This window comes from Thermobia domestica, chromosome 8, assembly GCF_964235325.1.
Source record: "Thermobia domestica chromosome 8, izTheDome1.hap1.1, whole genome shotgun sequence".
NCBI lineage: Eukaryota > Metazoa > Arthropoda > Insecta > Zygentoma > Lepismatidae > Thermobia > Thermobia domestica.
Genome location: NC_137461.1, coordinates 30,550,443 through 30,567,783, shown reverse-complemented (window position 1 = coordinate 30,567,783; position 17,341 = coordinate 30,550,443). Strand labels below are relative to the sequence as shown.

At 36.2% G+C, this 17,341-nt stretch overlaps 1 protein-coding gene across 3 annotated transcripts in view; it reads left to right on the top strand.

The window, feature by feature from the left end:
- The window catches only part of LOC145692823 (small G protein signaling modulator 1-like), a 564,802-nt gene that overhangs the window by 320,787 nt on the left and 226,674 nt on the right, over positions 1-17,341 (top strand). For all 3 annotated transcript variants that reach the window (XM_081768318.1, XM_081768320.1, XM_081768317.1), the window contains exon 4: positions 15,420-15,582. In XM_081768318.1, the coding sequence (XP_081624444.1) occupies positions 15,420-15,582 (163 nt within the window). The remainder of the gene's footprint in view (positions 1-15,419; positions 15,583-17,341) is intronic.

The following is a 17,341-nucleotide window of genomic DNA, read 5'->3' as shown; positions in this document are numbered from 1 at the left end:
GTTCTGTCCTGACATACAAGCGCATGAGATCCACCTGATGTATGTACTGAAGCCAGAGCTTGCTAGTATGACTATTGGCAGCCAGTAAGTGCAACATGTCCTCTGATTGTGACATTACTTGCTTCAATATGTCTGATGATACGGCTGAAGATGGTAGTTGTTTTCCTTGGAATACTTCCACACCAAGATTTTGTAGTGCAGATGTCAAACCTTCATCAATCTCGAAATGGTGAGCTGCTACTTTCACAATTGCTGTTTGACAACATATGTGCACGAAGAGCTCTGGCATACGACTGACCTGACAACATTTTGATAATAGACGATTGTGCATACACTACGCTCCACAATTCCTCAATTCCACTGCCAGACATTATGTATCCTATTGCTCCCAAATATGACATGAAAAGATGAAATCCTCCTAAGCGAATTACAATATTATGTAATTCATCATTTTTCTTAGAAACTTCAACAATTTCCTGAGATTTAATATATAACGGTTGGTCGAATGTTACAAAACACTTGCGTCCTTGCTTTTCACATATATGAGATGCAAAGCTTAATGCACTATACAATGAACTGGGATTGGAGGGAGACAGGTTAATAAATGCCAAGATGAAAATGCTGGAAGGAGAATATTCCTAGTTAATTGTTTTATACACTGCATGTATCCACTCCATCCAGGAAGCTTTTGTGGTCCTGTTGAAAAACTCCAAATCTACAAGAAGTCAAGAGCCATTCCAATAGATACAGTAGGCTGTTCAAGTATCTCCAAATTAGATATATCTTCAATTTTGATGACTGGTTTCTGTGAGACACTTTTGTATTTCAAGATGGGAATAGCACCAAATTGACCAATGCTGGTTCCAGGTGTTACCTTTCTTGGGCGCTTAACAATACTAGAAAACTTGACAGCACCAGCTGGCGTCACACATTGCACACCACCAAGGCTGTGAAATGTTCCATGACCATCCATGGTTCTCACGTTGAAATCCGCATTATCGAACACAAACTGCATAAATGCTTTTGGTTCCACAGTGATTTCTGCAGGAAGTGAAAGAGCAGATGTTTCATAACATTGAATTTCACTGTAATCTTCACTGAAACCAATGCTATGAAGAAGATCTACCAGCTGTCGGGATGCGTACCGACGATGAACATGAATTCCTACAGTCAGAAGTAATGGTGATATAAATGAACGAGGCCTGGTTGCTTTTACTATGCAGTTCGCTATAGATACACATTTTCTTTCTTCATCTTCATTATTATTTCCTGAAGGAATATTTGAAGGGAGTCTGGAATGTAAGAAACTCCTCCTTTTTTCATATCTTCAATAGTTGGATATGTATCCACTGTGTATGTGCACTCTTGTATGTCCTGTCGAATTAGATTTGCTGCAGTTCTAATAATGCGTTCCTTCTCCTTTTCTGGATCTTTGTTGCGTTCACAGTACCAAGCCTCTTTTAAGATATTTGATGCTACATCTTTTAGAGTAACAATACTTCTTCTACCTGGAATATCTGTGATTATTACACGATCCTGAAAGTAATCCTTCAATTTTCGTTTCAACTGTTTGTCACTGTATGTCACACCTTCTTGCCCAAATTCATTTATTTTTTCTACCAACTCCTCCATAGAATACTGACATCATCTTCACTTTCCATAAAACGGCACAATTTTACAAAATTTTGATGCTTCTCTGTGAGTAATGGTCTCCCAGGATTATGCAAGGAATCACTTGTTTCTCGAAACGGTGGTGGAGGCACTGATCTAGGATTGCAGAATGACTTATAGCGTTGCTGGTGGTATCTTCCTTCTGCTGCAACGAGATCAATAGCACTATTGACACGTGTCTGCACAGCAACTCCCCATTCGTCTGCACGAGCCGTACCATACTTATTAATATTGTCTTTCACTTTCAAGAGGGTTACTTAATGATGCACTTTCTCTCTTGCTTAGCTTTCTTGCTTTCTTTCTCTATATCTGCTTCTTCACCACAGAAGAGACAATGAATTTTGAAGTCAAACTGAGAGGATGTGGAACGAGTGGACAGTCCAGGAAAAACAGTGTCTGGATTATCACAATCACTATTTTCAAGTCAGATTTGATTGATGTTTGCCGAGTATATCGTTTTCGACACTCACTGTGCACTACTATAGATGTATATTTGGATAATTCTTCACGCAAGCCATCACTCCTCTGCTCACTTGATGCAATTAGAGTTGACAGACCTCTCTTTACTACAACAGTAAGCGACTCTGTAAGGGCTCTCCCACACAAAATACATGTACTTCCTGTATATGCAGACATCTTCAATCTAACTTCCTACTTGCAAATAGTTTTCATGTAAACCTGATGTCCATTAATACCTGCAAAAGATACAATTAAAATAAATGTAGCCTGCTACTAAATATATATGTACAATAATAAAAATATATTATATGAAATATACAATAAAATATGCAGTACATAACATAAAATGCAAAATGTGTAAAAAACACACAAAACTACACAATTTCTTCAGTTTAGACAGAAATGAACCCTGTTACAATATTGCAGCTTGGGAAAATGATAAAAAAGATCGGATGACACAGTTTTACTGGCTGCCAGATTATATAAAGTAAACATCGCAGAGATGAGGACTTTTTATTACGTTATTAAATTTATAGTAAAGACTCGATGTGCAAGATTTCGTGACTTCAACAGTTATGTGCAAAGTAACTGTTAGCTAGACTGGGCATGTCGACGACCGCTAAAGTTTTTTGAATGTGAATTGCTTATTTGTAACATGTTATGAAAAACGTTCTAATTCAGCTACTAATGGGCCTATCAGCATAAAACAAAATTATAATCTTTGCAAACTAAGTGCTCTACTCAACAATATTAAAGAAAAGTCATAAATCACTTTAGTTGTGTCTGTATGAAAGCACAAACTGTGTTGAATAGCAAAATATATCAGGTAATTTTAGCTTTAAAGTTTTCTTACATAGAAAATAATTATAATATGAAAATGAAAATGTAGTTTATAATAGCTACATGTATGCTGTTTAATATGGTGTTTACCGCATGTTAATATGTTATATAGTTTAGGAGCAGGGTGTCTTTATTTCAAATCCTATGTACCTAATATACTCCTTGGCGGCCATATTGGATTAGCCGCCATATTGGATGACGCAAGCATGGGAGGGGCGGGGACTTTTAATATGTTATTACATTCACATCAAGGACTCTGTGGGCGAAGTTTCAGGAATTCAACAATTATGTCCGGGTTCAGCTCCTAGCTAGCCTGGACTATATGTTGCAGAAGTCGATCTTTCTTGCTACGAGTTCTTCTTCAATATCTTGAAGTGCAATATTAACGTCTACACCTTTCACTACACATGTGTAAGTATGTTTGATGTGGCTCTTACGTTGTTTATGGCTGGATGATGGTAAGAGTCCGTCCACTTTTGAAATGTATTCGGCAATCAAGATGGTTGTCATTCTCGTTTTGGGTCCAAAATCACTAGGTTTAAACTTGTGAAATGCCTCAATTGCCTCCTGGGTTTCAATGATGACATGATATCCTTCTCCATTAGATGTTAGACGACCGCGGAAAGAGCGTTCGTGTCCTGGTAGACTATCTAAGATGTGTTCGTAGAAGACGTTTGGCTCATAGGAACGGGTAGCTAAATTGGTGAAAACGTAGTGTTTTCTGAATGTGTTAGTTGAGTCCTTAGTATTCTTCTCTGTGTGGTGAAGAGATGTTTCTATATTTGTGGTTGAGGTGTCAGAGTTCTTCTCTGTTTCTGTGAACTGACATAAATCTGCATCTTCATGTGCAGTGGAAGTGTCTGGTTTCGTGCTGATAATCATCCGTGAACGTTTACGCCCCATTATAGCAGAGTAAAAAGAACGCTGTATACGCTATGTTCTCTTCTCTCCTATAAGTAGCGGGTTGGGTGATTTTTTAAGTGATTTCGCTACCAAAATTTCAAATTGAGCGATTCAAGAAAAAGTGTTTGACATTGTTTTACATAATGTTTCTGAAGAAATATGTCAACAGCGAGAAACAACATTGTAGAAACAACAGTGGTGTGCTACTTCTACACTTCGCTAGAGCTCACCAGTAAACACCGGGGACTGTGCTTCAAAACTGGCGGAAAACAAGTAGAATCACGATTGAGAGACATAAGGATATAGGTGTGAGTTTCCTATCATTCTTAAACGAAATATTGGTGAAGGTTGTGTTTCGCAGCATCAAGAAATACTTCACAATAAATGTTGGGAAGGACGACAAAAAAATGTTATGAAGATTTTCTAAATGAAGTGTTCTGTTGTTTACTAGTATTATTTTAAAATTAGAATCTTCGGTAAGCTTAAGCATGCACACTACAAGCTTTTTCAACACACATGGTTACATCAACACTATACACGGAGTTATTTCAACACCGAAATAGGTGTCGCAGTAGCACAGAATGGAGTCGAACTAACACCAAAAGCGGTGTTAATCTGGTGGTCTGATTTTGAATTTTAACACAGGGAGTGTTGAATTAACACTGAAACTGTGTTACTTATATGCCTTTGACCTTGAATTGACACAGATTGTGTATTGAAATAAGAAAATGATGTTGAAATAACATTGAGACTGTGTAATATTGATATTTGACATGGTGTAATATTAACACTAAATAATTAACACACTACACACTGTGTTACTTTCTTAGTGTTGCTCCAACAACGCCACAAGTAACACTCAACACTTTTCCACACACTACCGACCCTACATGGTGTCGAATTAACACCGAAAATACTAACACAGAGCCGAATTTAACACCGCGCAACACCGGTTGTGTGTTGAAAACGTAACACACACCCTGTGTTAAACGCCAACACCGCGGGATCTGTGTTGAATTAACACCGCATACTGGTAGTCACGCTGGAACCACTGCTCTGTGTTAAAATTGAGTTGAATTAACACAACTATTTTTTTTTTTTTTTTTACTGTGTGATGATTTGTGTCCGACTGCCACAAAGGAAAGTGAGAGAAATTGATGTCCCCCTAGAATAAGCTTCAAATCTGCCCGACTCCCAATGTTCAAAACAACTCTGTTCCCCAATCCTCCACAGCATTGTTTTTGAACTTCATAAGTATTTTGAACATCGCTTTAAAAACAAAAAGAAAAAAAAAAAAGATTATGGGAACGGTCTTACCTCCCTCCTCCTCCAATGTTGAAGACAGATTTGCACCGCTGCTGTTAAGGGTCTTCATCCCGGCGAAATTAAATTACCGCTAATTTTAAAGTAATTATGTGATATCTTCAAATAGATAAAAGATAATTGAAATATGGAACAAGAGCGCCCTAGACAATACTATTTTGCGTGAGGTACCGTTATCACAAGTCAGCTAGTGGCTTTCCGTTTTCAGCTGTTTAGAAACGCGAAAATAAATGTCGATTTTCAAAATGGCTCGAAATCGAAAGCAGATAAGTGAGTCATTATGACGATTTCTCATGTAAAATAATATTGTCTATGGCGCTCTTGTTCCACATTTCGATTATCTTTTATCTATTTGAAGATATCACATAATTACTGTAAAATTAGCGGTATTTTAATGTCGCCGGGATGAAGACTCTTAAGAGTGAAGTCTTCTGTCAGGTATATTACTATAGCCAGTTACATTCTCGTGTTATGAATGGAATTTAATAATAATAATAATAATAATAATAATAATAATAATAATAATAATAATAATAATAATAATAATAATAATAATAATAATAATAATAATAAAGGAATAGATCATACATTTTCTCACTTTTATTATTATACCGCAGCGGATGAAACATACTTGCGGGTCGCTATGTGGTGATAATCACTGCCTTTACTCCTTAAAATAAGCATTTTTTAAATAGTACAATAAGGAAACGTCGCACAAATGCGGATATATCTGGGGTAACAAAAAAAAAACATTGGTTGCAAAGTCTGCAATGAAAAAATCATTTAGGTAAATTAAGGGTAAGATAAAAGGAACATAAAGGAATATCTGAGACAGAAACTTGGTTAGCTTCCGTGACGTTGAATCTGCGGATTCTTTGAGTCGTAGTCTTAGTAACACATTGTTGTTCTTCCCGTCATGCTTTGCAGTATTGTCTTTTGTATTCAACTAATTTTCAGTACTACATTTACAAGTAAGAGCATTTTACACTAAATAGATTATTCGTAGGTGAAAGTGCCGTCTTGAATCTCGACCAACGCAAGCAACAGGATAAACCTTACTCCCTTCCTTGTCTCCAAAGCTTTTCTCTGGTTTAATTAGAGCGCAAGAGTCCTGGCAACCCCGTGATCTAATTACCCGTTGACAAAGTTTGGGAACTTCTATAGGGAAGCCGGAAATTCAAAGAAAGAGGGATGAGAGAAGAGACCCAGAGCCAAAGAGGATTATATCCTTAATATATGCATCAGGTCTTCCCCGAACAGGAAGAGAGAATTAAAGTCTCTTTGTCTTTGATCAGCTTAATTCTTTCTCTTCTTCTTTCATATCTCGTCATTAAATGCAGAAAGGAGAGCTTCGTCTGTTCCTTTCAAAGTCATAAACGAAGATTGCGAATGTATTAGGCAGAGCACGATTTATTAGAAAATTTCGAGACTCTACTGTGAGGCGACATTCAATACCGTGGAGTCGCTCGTTGTCTACATGTACAGATATTATTAAGTGTATAAATCATCATGCGATAACGTTATGTTACGGCATAAAAGCAGACATTGTCATAAAATCAAAAATCTCGGTCGCTTCTTCTCTCTCTCTCTCTCTCTCTCAACGGATATTGCGTGGTTATTGCAGGATATTAAACCGTTAAAAAATCTTGATGTGCAACTTCCCATGTAATGATATTAGCAAAAATGATATATTGTATTTAAGGAAGGGAAACTGAATAAATGTCTGACATTAAAACTGGTATTATGAGCTCTTCGAATGTGATAGTATTTTTCTCTTTCTTGAATTGAGGCGCTTTTAAAGAATATACATGGTACTCGGAAACTATTTGGCTAAACTGTCAAGGATGATAGAAGGCATCAAAATTATTGCAATAGAATGTTTGTCCGATCTGTGTTTTTAACTTCTGATGGCGAAGACATATGGAAAAGCTGAAATGAAAGTCTGCATATAATGTAAAAGATCTTTTGTTTGGTTCTGTTTTCACAGTAAATGCTCAAAAGCACGACTACCAACATGGAAACAAACCTCACACCATCGGTGCATGGATGTCTGTAAAAGTTCGAAACTTCCAGGTATGTCTCTCCAGCTGTAGCCACGAGACCTTACTCCGAGTCCATGAGATATCATACATGGTGCTCTTCAAATTCGATTTCTACAATTAAAAATCCAAACAGCTCAATTCAGGTCAAAAGGGCCTCTCAGTCAATCCAGTAATGAAGATACGTACCATCCACGTTAGTCCTAACACCAACGGTAAATTTGAAGGAACGACCAGGCTGAAATCAGAGTCGTGGTCGAATAAACTCAGGAACATCGTCGCCATTGGTGTACATGGTGCCAGCAATTATCGCCTAACCTATCTAGTGCCATTTATCAGAGTCCACCTTAAACTTACTTGGCAGGGATCGAACCAGATATTCCACGCACCAAAGGTAAACGCCGTTTACAGTCCCTTTTTAAGACAAAGGCTGTATGAGACGTGGGCTTACTTTTTAAAATGCAATCCCAACCATCATAATACGTTCAAATTTCAAGTCTCTACCGTCACAAATCGAACCCTCGCTAGCCACTAGACCAGCGAGGAGGACTGAAATACGTTATGTTTCAACTTCTAAAAATAATTATTGTTATAAGTAGAAAAAAAATGTATTAGTGGGGTAAGTCATTTGGGGAAGTCTTCCAGGGATTATCATTCAATATTTTTTTCAGTTTCGCACAAAATGAATGTAATTAATTATATTGTTGTATTAAACTTTTATGTTAAAGGAAACATTGAAATAATAAATATGCTAAAAGTTAAACTTGTAACAAATGGAAATCGTAAAAAAAATATCCAGTAAAAAAAAAGGACGTTACTCTAGAAACTAAAGGTCATGCTTCTGGAAACTAAAGGACATTGCTCTGGAAACTGAAGGTCATACTTCTAGAAACTAAGGAACATTGCTCTGGGAACTGAAGGTCATGATTCCAGAAACTAAAGGACATTGCTCTGGAAACTGAATGTCATCCTTGTGGAAACTAAAGGTCATGCTTCTGGAAACCAAAGGCTATTGCACTGGAAACTGAAGGTCATGGTTCTAGAAACTAAAGGACGTTGCTCTGGAAACTCAAGGTCATGCTTCTGCAAACTAAAGGCTATTGCTCTAGAAACTGAAGGTCATGCTTCTAGAAACTAAAGGACGTTGCTCTGGAAACTGAAGGTCATGCTTCGGGAAACTAAAGGACGTTGCTCTGGAAACTGAAGGTTATGCTTCTGGAAACTAAAAGACATTGCTCTGGAAATTGAAAGTCATGCTTCTGGAAACTAAAGGACGTTGCTCTGAAAACTAAAGGTTATGCTTCTGGAAACTAAAGACATTGCTCTGGAAACTGAAAGTCATGCTTCTGGAAACTAAAGGATATTGCTCTGGAAACTAAAGAACATTACTTGGGATACTGAAAGTCATGCTTCTGGAAACTAAAGGCTATTGCTCTGGAAACTGAAGGTCATGCTTCTAGAAACTAAAGAACATTGCTCTGGAAACTGAAAGTCATGCTTTCTGCAAACTAAAGGCCATTGCTCTGGAAACTCAAGGTCGTTGCTTTGGAAACTAAAAAGCATTGACGGTGGGAATTCTTTCTCGTAGAGAGTAAGGGATAACAGGAAACAAAGTGGTATTGTAGGGGAATAATCACACTTTATACTCGCTTCATTTGCTTAAAGAAAAAACACATATCAAAACTGCTTTCAACTAATACTGCTTGATTATAGAAGGAAAGGATGATCGCACACAAAAGTCGCTAGGTTGTAAATAAATCGTCAAATCATTATTTAAAGTCACCAACCTAAAAAAAATTTGTCACTATCTTAGGAGTTGAATCCACTAGATTTATTGAGTTTTCCCCAAAATTGGCAACACTACTTGTGCTGAAGAGAATTGGAAGTCAATAGTTTTTAACTCCTTTCTGCTCAGAACAAGAATAACAAGATTTTACATGACAGCACTGAACACTTGAAAACAAATATAGGAAATATTAAATTAAAATTACCCATAAAAATTTCGTCGACATATTTTCACATAGTCTAATGTTGAAACAATTTTGAGAATGGCGTAAATAATTGTTTAAAATGCTGTTTAAAATTCTGCAACGCTGCCATCGATTACAAACGTGCCTTTCTAACAAAGAAGTTATATGAAACGAAAGCTAATGGAATCCGAAACATTTGAACTCCTACCTCCCGTTTCCCCAATTAGTCGAATGATTGGCACGACCACTTTTGGTGCGTTTAATTGCGAAATGTTACGCTTAGGATAATCTCGCTTAAGCTTCAGAGGTAAAAAAATTCAAAGAATCACTCGATATTATTTCTCTCTGGTCGTTAGCAAATTTAGTAGTCGCTTGTCTGTTAGCGTGTGGAGCTATTTCGCACACTTGCAATTACATGCTAAAGTACAGTGAAATCTAAGTTAATTTCTAAAGATTCCAAAGGAAAAACATCCAATTTACACAAATAATCAGTAAAATATATTTTGATCCATAAATTTATCATTATCATTATCACATGCTTAAAACTGAGGTAATTCATTAATTACGGTCCTCAGCTTATGTTTGCACTTTGACGTAAAATTTGACATGTAACTCTACCCATCACGACTCTAAAACTCACTTAAGGAATAATTAACACTTCTGACCAGAGTATATACACTTATTTATTAGTGTATGATGAAGGTAACGTTAAGTTGTCGAGACAGTTACACTGTATTTTGATTTTAATAAATAACTGTTTATCAAGGATGTTATAAAATAGAGGATCTGCCCTTATAACAAAATCTTGAAGCCATACATCACAGTTTCGCCACCCCTACTCTGCCCACTCCGCCCACTCCGCCCAATAAGATCACAATGTTTTGAGCCAACTATCATGGCGGAAACAAAACTAACCAACCAGACGATGGTGGAAACGAGAGTAGCCAATCAGACGTGCTGATGCTCGGTTGTTTTTTGGCTTCATTGATTTAGTAGGATAAAGATATATATGGGGCAGATCCTCTATTTTATAACATCCTTGCTGTTTATGCTCTGATCAGAAGTGTTAATTATTCGTCAGTTGTCAGTTTTATTGCACCCTTTTGTAAATGTCTTTTCTTCTCCCAGGTTTTGTCAATTTTAATGTCAACGATCAGTTGTGGTATATTTTCTACATAAAATTTGTATATTATAGTGATGTCCACGAGTTTTAGTTTTTTGTTCCCCTAAGATTTGTCGTTTTTAATACCGTCCATCATCTATAGTGTTTTCTTCCCCTAGCATTTGTCAATTTTAACGCCATCTATTTTCCTCTTTTCCTAGAAATTATCAGTTTTAATGCCGCCCATCATCTGTGATTGAAAATTTGTCTAAGTTTCCTAAGTATAATTGTTTTATAATTCAACTTATCGTATCTTTGCATAGGGATGGCGTACGGAAAACTGGTCTGTTCGAGCGTATCTATGTATTTCACATATGCAAAGAAACAGAGGAAGACCATGTATTTCACATGTACAAAGAAACACAGGAAGATCATGTATTTCACACATACAAAGTAACACAGGAAGATTATGTATTTCACATATACAAATAATCACAAGAAAATCATGTATGTCACATATACAAAGAAACACAGGAACATCGTGTATTTTACTTTACATATACAAAGGAACACAGAAGACTATGTATTTCACATATACATCGATATATATATATATATATATATATATATATATATATATATATATATATATATATATATATATATATAAATGTATCGATCTTTGGCGGCTAACTCCTCCTTTGGTAACTGGGTGAACCCTGGCTCACTTAGATTTTTATCACATCATCGATGTGGGAATAAAAAAAGGACGAAGAGAAGGTCAGGGGTGCATGTAAAAATAATCCAAAGTGACTGATATTAGTGTCCATAGTTTTGGGGATCGCTGAAATGAATAGTGACATCCCGATCCACTTCCAATTCCCACCCACTTCTCACTCTCATACCGATGGAACTGAACTGGACTTAAATGGCATCGTGAGTGTCACCAAACATTTCAATGGCTTCGAAAACTATAGACTGAGCACTAACATAAATCGTTTTCGATTATTTTTACGTTACCCCTTCCCACTCCACCTCTTACTCCCCTAAATTAGTAGGTTCTGAACTTGGACTTCAATAGTATCGGGGGGTGTCAGTATTCGCCTCAGCGATCACGAAAACTATGGATTGGACTCTAATATCAGTCGTTTTACATTATTTTTACATACCACCCCTGTCTTCCCTCGCTCATCTCTTCTCATTTCCATGCCGAAAATGTGATAAAAACCTGAGATAGCGCCCACTCATGTACCGAAAATCATCAAAATCGTTTCATCGGTATAGGAAGAGAATAGCTGTCAAATATGGTTACGTTAATTTTTATTTAGATGTGCTCGAAGAGATCGGTTTTCATGCGCTACCTTGAGTTATTTTCTTTTTATAATATGGGGCGGCTCCATTGTTTAGTTACAGAGTCACGTGCCTTCCCAATTTTTTCTATTCGGCTAATCATCGATCAGCTATGTTTTTCTTCCTATTCATTACTTTCCTTCCATCTTTCCTTCTGTGGCAGTATAAAGAAGACTATTTCTTCGCAAGATGTGTCCAATCCAATTGGCCTTCCTATGAAACTTGCTGGCTAAAAACGTCCTCTTCTCTCCTATCCATCTTCGTTTGTTACTATCTCTGTCCATTTTATCTTCTCTATCTTCCTCCAACACCACATTTCTAAGATTTCTAAATATTTCTTCTCTAATGTCGAAGTCTCTGAACCATACAGTCCAATAGCACTTGATCAACTTCTTCCTTAATCTAATATCAAGCCTACTAGTTAAGAACGATCTTTCTTGTTGAGTGCTTCTATAGCTACGGCAATTCTTGACCTGATCTCTTTGATGGTAAGAGTCTTTCATCAAAATACTTTCCAGATACTTGAAATTATCGACCTTTTCAAGTTCTCTTTGTTTTCCTTTGACCTGTAAGAGCACGTTTCCAAAGGATATCCTCATGACTTTCGATTTTTCGATTGATTTCCATCCCATTTAGTTTTCCAGTGTCAAATATTTTGTCAATCATCTCCTGTAGTCCTTTTTCGGTTCTGTCTATAATAGCCGATTCACCTGCATACCTGATCTTCTTAATGATCTGATCCCATCTTGAATTGTCTAATTCCCATTAAGGTTGATTTAAAGGAAAAAGTTATGCGGATAGATGGCACTACTGTTCTCGTATCTCTCCCATGTATTTTTTATCTTTCACAAAAATTCACGATTTCTCTTACAAATTTCAATCTACAGACTTCAAATTTTTAGAAAAGGAACTTCATAATCTATTAAATGCAATAACCCATGCCAATTTTTATTTAGAATTTTCTTTATTGTTGAAATGGCTTGATTGTTGAAATAGATATCCAAACCTTTAACAATGGAATTGTTTCAACAATGAAGAAGATTCTAAATAAAAAAAAAAATCGGCACGGATTGTTCCCTTTAATAGGTTATGAAGTTCCTTCTCTAAAAATTTGAAGTCTCTAGGCTGAAATTTATAAAAGAAATTGTAAATACATGGGAAGGGTAAAAAATACATGGAAGAGATACGAAGACTGTAGTGACATGTATCGGCAAAACTTGTCCCTTTACACTAACCTTAATGTTTTCTTTATTAAACTTTGATTACTGTATATAAAAGATTTGATAATAGTTTGTAATCCCGATACTCAGTGTGCCTTTTGGTTAACAGTCTTTTCCCCCGTGGTCTCGTTTTTCTTCAGATCAAGCTGCAAAGGAGTACAGAACAATCGGTAGATATGTGTACCCCTAATGTAGTTTCCGTATGTATATTAGAAGCACACCCGATATTACATTATATATAATGGTCTATATATTCCTGCAAAGAAAATGGAGAAAGATCTAACATATCTGTAGATATCCTATTTTGTGCGTTCTGTACATTTACGTCACTGACGGGAGACGACTAGTTGAGTTCTTTCATTCGCTAAGATGGACTGCCTGACAGAACATTGATTCCAAAGTTTGAAAAAAAAAAAAAAAAAGAACGCTCTCCGTTCTTTGCTTGCCAGACGTCAGAAGCAAGAAACGAGCGACATGGATTTTCTTCGCATTAATATTGCTAATAGAACGCCTACTAACAAATTATTATGAAAGGAAAAATGTATATATACTTTCTTACTGCATTTCACAATACCGGAATTTCATAATATATTTTTTTCTTTCTTTTTCATGCATTCCTGGAATGAATAAATAATTCTTGAATGACGTTTTAAATTGATTTATTTCAGAAATTTTATTCTGAATGCCAACCACCGAAGTCACAGACCGATATATAAATGATACTCACTTGTAATTCAAATAATTATAAAATAACAATATAAGTAAAGAAAAGCAAGATTTTAAAAAATAAAACTTCAAACCATGTATTTCACATATACGAAGAAACATAAAAAGATAATGCATTTCAAATATGCAAAGAAACATAAGAAGACAATGTATTTCACATGCACGAAAAAAACAGAAATTTCAGACCGTGTATTTCACATATTTAAAAACAAAATTTCTTACTGTTTTTATTGCCTGCACTACATAATTGTCGTGGATTTGAATCAATTTCCAAGCCGTGTAAAATAAGTTTATGGCAAGGAAGGACTAGGGGCGGATCCAGGACGGACTTCTGGGAGGGGCGGTGGGTTGTAATACTGATACTTAGAGCTACTTTTAGGAGCTCCAAACTCTGGGATGGGTTTTATTTAGACTATATATAAAATAAAAATGTTTCCTTTTCTGGGGGGCGATCGCCCCGATCGCTCACCCTGGATCCGCCACTGGGAAGGACTTACGGGAGAGGAGACTCAATAAGTTCCGACCTCGCTAGACTTGTTGGAGTTCACACATATTTTGGAGTTCACACATATAAAATGTTTGGACAAGGAGCGTTTTGGAACTGTGCAGAGGACAAGGGGCATTTTGGTTCTGTACAATATGGATAAGGACCTGTTTGTTTTTGTATCTGAAAACAAACCAATTTTATTTTCAACAAACTTTGTAATCCATATGAAACGCATGTGAAAAAAAAGTGAGAAATCCAAAGTTTTACGGGCCGATATCCAAAAACACAGGAGATACAGAGGAAAGAATAATCTAGAATCATGTGAAGATAGCAATGCAAAAGATGCACTGACACAGAAAGAACTTCAAAATGATTAAAGTAATCAAAATAGCATTTACACAACAGTATAGTAAGCAAACATTGTACCCACAGACATGCTCAATAACATCATATGGAATGCAGTGTTGTCAACTGAGCACAAAATGAAGTTTTGTTAAATGGCACGGAACACAAATTATAGCATGTAGAAAATCTAATTATGATTAGAACCATACCTGTGAAGTTATGATGTACCGTGTTGCCAACATTTAAAGATAGGCCTATATGAATTCCTACATGAACTTCGGATGTAGAAGAGGACATACATTACTTAATACACTGCGGAGCGCTTTATCAACAGCAACACTGAAAAATTGACTACCAATAATGTGTGAGGTGATGCAATATTACCTGCATCAGAAACGTGAGCCTGCTAATCAATTGTCAATCCAAGAGCATGCATCATTTCAGTTTTGTGTGTTGTGTTTGATACTATTCTGATTTTTCACTTGAACAAACCTGCTTCCACACTGTGCTTCGTCCCTTATTTTCGTGCCTCAGTAATTATATTATTGTTTACAGTAAAAAACATTGTTTACATGTGTTTATAGTAAAAACATGTACCTAATAGTACTATGGGTGTATGGATCCTTGTAACATTATAAATAATTGAGAAAATAATGTACCATACAAACCAAGATCCGTCACTTGCACGTGGCATACATGTGAAACTACTACTCGTTATTAGAGTATAAGAATTGATGTGGACTCAGTTTCCCAAGACCAGATTTCGTCTCTGTTCTTATCCTTCTATTGAAGTCGGACGTAGTTGATTTACGAACCCAGATTTCAATATTGAGCCCTGATAGTTCGTAATTTCAGTCGTAATTTCAGAATGAAACTTTATTTACTTTTTTAATGATGGAAAGCTCAATTTTAGCTTAGATTTGTGGTTGACCCTTTAATTAAGTTTCAAAAATTTTAAATTATTTTTTTCTTTTTTCGTTCCAGCTGCTGTGGAGGCCTGCCTCTCGCAGGGTTTGAAGCGCCGTGCCCTCGGACTTTTCAAAACCAGTTCCACTACAGCATTGCTTCATAAAGTAGGGAAGAGTTTCGAACCAGCTGGCATCATCTCCAAAAAAGTACAAGAAATAGAGAATGCTGATCCCAACAGGTAAGCAAACAAGGTTTAAAGCTCTCAGGATCTGCATAATAGTTTTTTTTTTTTTTTTTAATGAACATAAACCGACAAATTGGGAGAAGATGCATAGAACACCAAAACTAAGATTTTTTTTATTGCCCATGATTTGGTAGTTACGGACTAGAGATTGAGAAAGTAAGATCATCAGCTTTCTCCATTGGAAATAACTTGGAAACTACTAGGTATATCAGAGCACTTAAATAAAAGGTCAAGCCTTAACGTCACACGTACATAGACTGCACTGGAAACACAAAGAGTGAGGCACATGAAGGAGGGTTGGAGTTTTTTAATCCTTCCCTTGGGCAAAACATTAATATATATATATATATATATATATATATATATATATATATATATATATATATATATATATATATATATATATATAACATTATTATTTATATAACATTAAACTATATATAAACATTAAGAAATATATATTTACATATGAATGGATGTGAGCTTGAATGCAATACTCCCCTTGATGAAATTCTGCGTACGCCACTTCAATGCGGTATAGATAACTTCACTTCAGACTATTTAAGCTTGAAGAGAACTATGCAGAAAGTGGTTCAAATTATGGTTTCATTCTGAAGTAATCACGTGTGGACCACGCATATAAAACAAAGTCTTCGACGCGACATTTCCATGTGCTAAAAGGGCTTGCTAAGCCGATGAACTACAGCGTGGGCAGGTGGCAAGACACATTTCATGAATGTATACAGAGACGTGGCAATATGGAGCCTTCTCTCATTTGCTAACAGCGTTCAATGGAAACTCAGAACCCTGCCTTCAAACACCATAAACACTGCCCCTTAGCGTAAGTATTACATTCTACAAAACATAAAGTTCGATGTTTAAAGAGTTTATATGTATTTAATTATGTTTTCATGAAATTAGCAGTACTCCACGTACGCTCAAATGAAAAGTTGCAAAACGGTGTTGCATACATGTAATACCTCTACGCCACTCTCTTTTAAAATACAAATCGTGTAAAGCAGTTTCATTCTTAATCATTTCATCCTTTGATATTATCTCCCAAGAACTTAATGCGTGACAAAAGTGTAATAAATTCACGATCCAATGTTATCTTGAGATACTTTCCTCATAGAACAGTATGTCCATTGCAGGGGCGGATCCAAGGGATGAGATCGGGCCGATCCCCCCCCAGAAATGGAAACTTTCTTATTTTATATATAAATAAAACCCATTTCAGAGTTTGGAGCTCTTAAAAGTAGCTCTTACAACCCACTGCTCCTCCTGGATTCGCCCATTAAATGCCCTGTGGACGTTCCATGGGAAACATAACTGTTCTGGGACTTATAGCCTCGTAGCTTTAAGCGTAATGGAAACATGCAAGAGCTTTTCTTTGGATCTCGACGGAATGTAACGAGAGAAGTAACAATCTCTAAACAAAGCATATTTTAATGAAAAATAATAATTGTGTGACAGTTTCGGCATCGAACTAAACATTTTAACTTCATCAGGCACAGTACAATACACTAGCGAGTTGACTCTTAATATAACAAAATCCATGAAACTGTTTCTAAACGCTGGTTGTTAGTCACAATAATTTTAGCAAATCAGAACTAGAGTTAAGATAGTAAAAACTAAAAACCATAACTCCGTTTCATACCCTGATCCAGTAGACACTACTGGACATAAAAAAGCTATTCAATAACTTGTCTCACTGTTCACCAATTTTAAGACCTACATACATTCCAATTCATGA